This window comes from Lactuca virosa, chromosome 1 (genome assembly GCF_052849685.1).
Source record: "Lactuca virosa cultivar CGN04683 chromosome 1, Lactuca_virosa_CGN04683_v6, whole genome shotgun sequence".
Lineage (NCBI taxonomy): Eukaryota > Viridiplantae > Streptophyta > Magnoliopsida > Asterales > Asteraceae > Lactuca > Lactuca virosa.
Genome location: NC_136426.1, coordinates 330,553,907 through 330,556,489, shown reverse-complemented (window position 1 = coordinate 330,556,489; position 2,583 = coordinate 330,553,907). Strand labels below are relative to the sequence as shown.

General features: G+C 45.6%; 1 protein-coding gene across 1 annotated transcript; it reads left to right on the top strand.

The window, feature by feature from the left end:
* Positions 1-670: 670 nt before the first annotated feature.
* Positions 671-1,906, top strand: LOC145131385 (uncharacterized). The gene has a single exon (XM_079066078.1). The coding sequence runs from the start codon at positions 671-673 to the stop codon at positions 1,904-1,906; it is 1,236 nt and encodes a 411-aa protein (XP_078922204.1).
* The last annotated feature ends 677 nt before the right edge of the window (positions 1,907-2,583 follow it).

Below are 2,583 nucleotides of genomic sequence, written 5' to 3'. Positions count from 1 at the left end.
TGTCATCCCCTTCCGGAGATAGATCAGAAGGTTCAGTCGCTTGAAGGTTTTCAGCTCAAATGTTTCCTTGATGCGTACAAGGGCTACCATCAGGTACATATGAAACGAGAGGACGAGGCAAAAGCTGCCTTCCACACTGAGAAGGGCACTTTTCGCTACCAAAAAATGTCATTTGGACAAGATATTCGCTGATCAAATTGGTAGGAATATCGAAGTTTACGTCGATGACATGGTGGTGAAGAGCCACAATGAAGAAACATTGCTCCACGACGTAGAAGAAACTTTCAAAATGCTAGCTAAAGTGAAGATGAAGCTAAACCCAACTAAGTGTACCTTTGGAGTAGAGAAAGGTCAATTCCTGGGGTATCAGATATCCAAGGAAGGGATCCTGCCTAATCCCACCAAAATCCAGGAGTTCCTTGAGTCAAACCCCCCCCCCCCCCACAACCTGAAGGGTGTACAAGAAATCAACGGTAGGCTAACAGCATTCGGAAGATTCATTGCCAAATCTGCAGAAAAGGCACTTCCTCTATACCAAACACTCAAAGGGTGCCTAGATAAAAAACAATTCAAATAGACAGAAAAATCAGATGAGGAATTGCAACGACTGAAAGATGCGTTACACCAACTACCGACTCTCGCCTGCCCACTACCAGGGGAGACACTACAAATGTATTTAGCAGCTTCTGAAGAAGCCATCTCCTCTGTGTTAGCGGTGGAAAGGGAGGGCAAGCAGGTCCCCATTCATTTTGTTAGTAGGGACTTGCAAGGGCCAGAGGTCAATTACCCGGCCTTAGAGAAGCTGGTCCTGACCCTGGTGTACGCTGCTAGGCGGCTACGGAGGTATTTCCAAGCTCACAAGGTGGATGTTCTCACTAGTTACCCAATAAAGCAAGTTCTGCTGAGGTCAGAAAAGTCTGGGTGCCTGGCTAAATGGGCCATAGAATTAGGCGAACATGATATCCATTATCACCCCCAGACTAGCATCAAAGCCCAAGCCGTCGCAGACTTCCTAGTCGAAATCCCAGATACCATCAATAGAGTGCCGGCGACAATCTCTGTCGATCCATTGGAGCCTGAAGTTGGCAAAGAACTTTGGAAATTATACACCGATGGCGTAACAAGGAAGGAAGACTTGGGCGCAGGCCAGATCCTTCAAAGCCCCAAAGGTGAAGAAATCACTTATGCGCTATGGTTTGATTTCCAAGTATCTAACAACGAGGCAGAGTACGAAGCATTCCTAGCGGGTCTGAGGCTAGCCAAGGAAGTTGGTGCAAAGCAACTAGCAGCTCTCAGTGATTCATTACTTATGACAAACCAGATAAATGTAACATATGAAGCAAAAGATTCAAGGATGCAGAAATATCTAGACGCATTCCGTAGTCTGACCAGCACATTCAAAAGTTTTTCGATAAAACAAATCTCCAGGGGAAAGAACGCAAGGGCAAATGCTCTCAACAAGCTAGCCTCAACTTCTTATGATCACTTAACAAATAAAGTGCTAGTTGAAGTGCTCACGGAGAGAAGTATTGATAACCAAAGGGTTAATACAATATCGACTACACCGGAATGGACCAAACCATACGTCGATTACTTACGGAATGGTGTACTCCCGGATAACCCTGAGGAGGCAAGAAAAGTCAATATCAGGGCGTCACATGTTGCAATCAGAGACAACCAGCTGTATCGGAGAGGATATTTAAGCCCATGGCTAAAATGCATCCTTAAGACAGAGGGACAGACGTTCCTGGAGGAAAGTCATTCCGGGGACACGGCGGCACACGAAGACGCTGGAGCATTCACATGTAAAATACTCTGCCTAGGAGTATATTGGCCAGACGTATACAACGACGCTGCAACCCTAACCAAAAAATGCAAAGAATGCCAAGCATTCGCCCCTTTCTAAATCAACCGGCCATTCCGTTGACCAGCATCACCAGCCCTTGGCCCTTCCATGTAACATCCAGACTCCCCGGTATATTATTTATATATTTATTTTTGAGATTTATTGAGGAACTCGACGAGTTGGTGCCTCAACTCGTCAAGTAGAGATGATTGCCCACGTGGGTTTAATATCCGACTCGACGAGTCAGAGAGTCGACTCGTCAAGTTGGCGCTGTGAGATGAAACTCTAAATCTCTCGGGTTGGGGCCTATTTAAAGGAACTTATGTGCTCATTTCCGCTTCACCAGCTACCCAACCCCCCTGTGTGAAATCCTAATCGGCCATTGAGCTAAGAGAGAGTGATAGAGCTAATATTTGAGTGCTTTGGTGAATCTTTTGGAAGGGAAGAAGTGAGATACAAGCAAGGAACGAGGAGAAGCTGTGGGATCTAGTATTCTTTCACTTGGAGTTTCTGTTGGAAGGTAAAAGCCATCACCTTGCTCATCATTTTGTTTAGATCTTGTTAATGAGGAACTTTTGGTGTAACATCCGTACTTTCACGTATATTATTGTGTGTTTAATTTTGAGATTTATGGAGTGACTCAACGAGTTGTGAGTCCAACTCGTCGAGTAGAGTCGAGTTGTCCGCGTGAGATTAATGAATGGACTCGCCGAGTGGGTGCTGGGCAGAGAAACCCT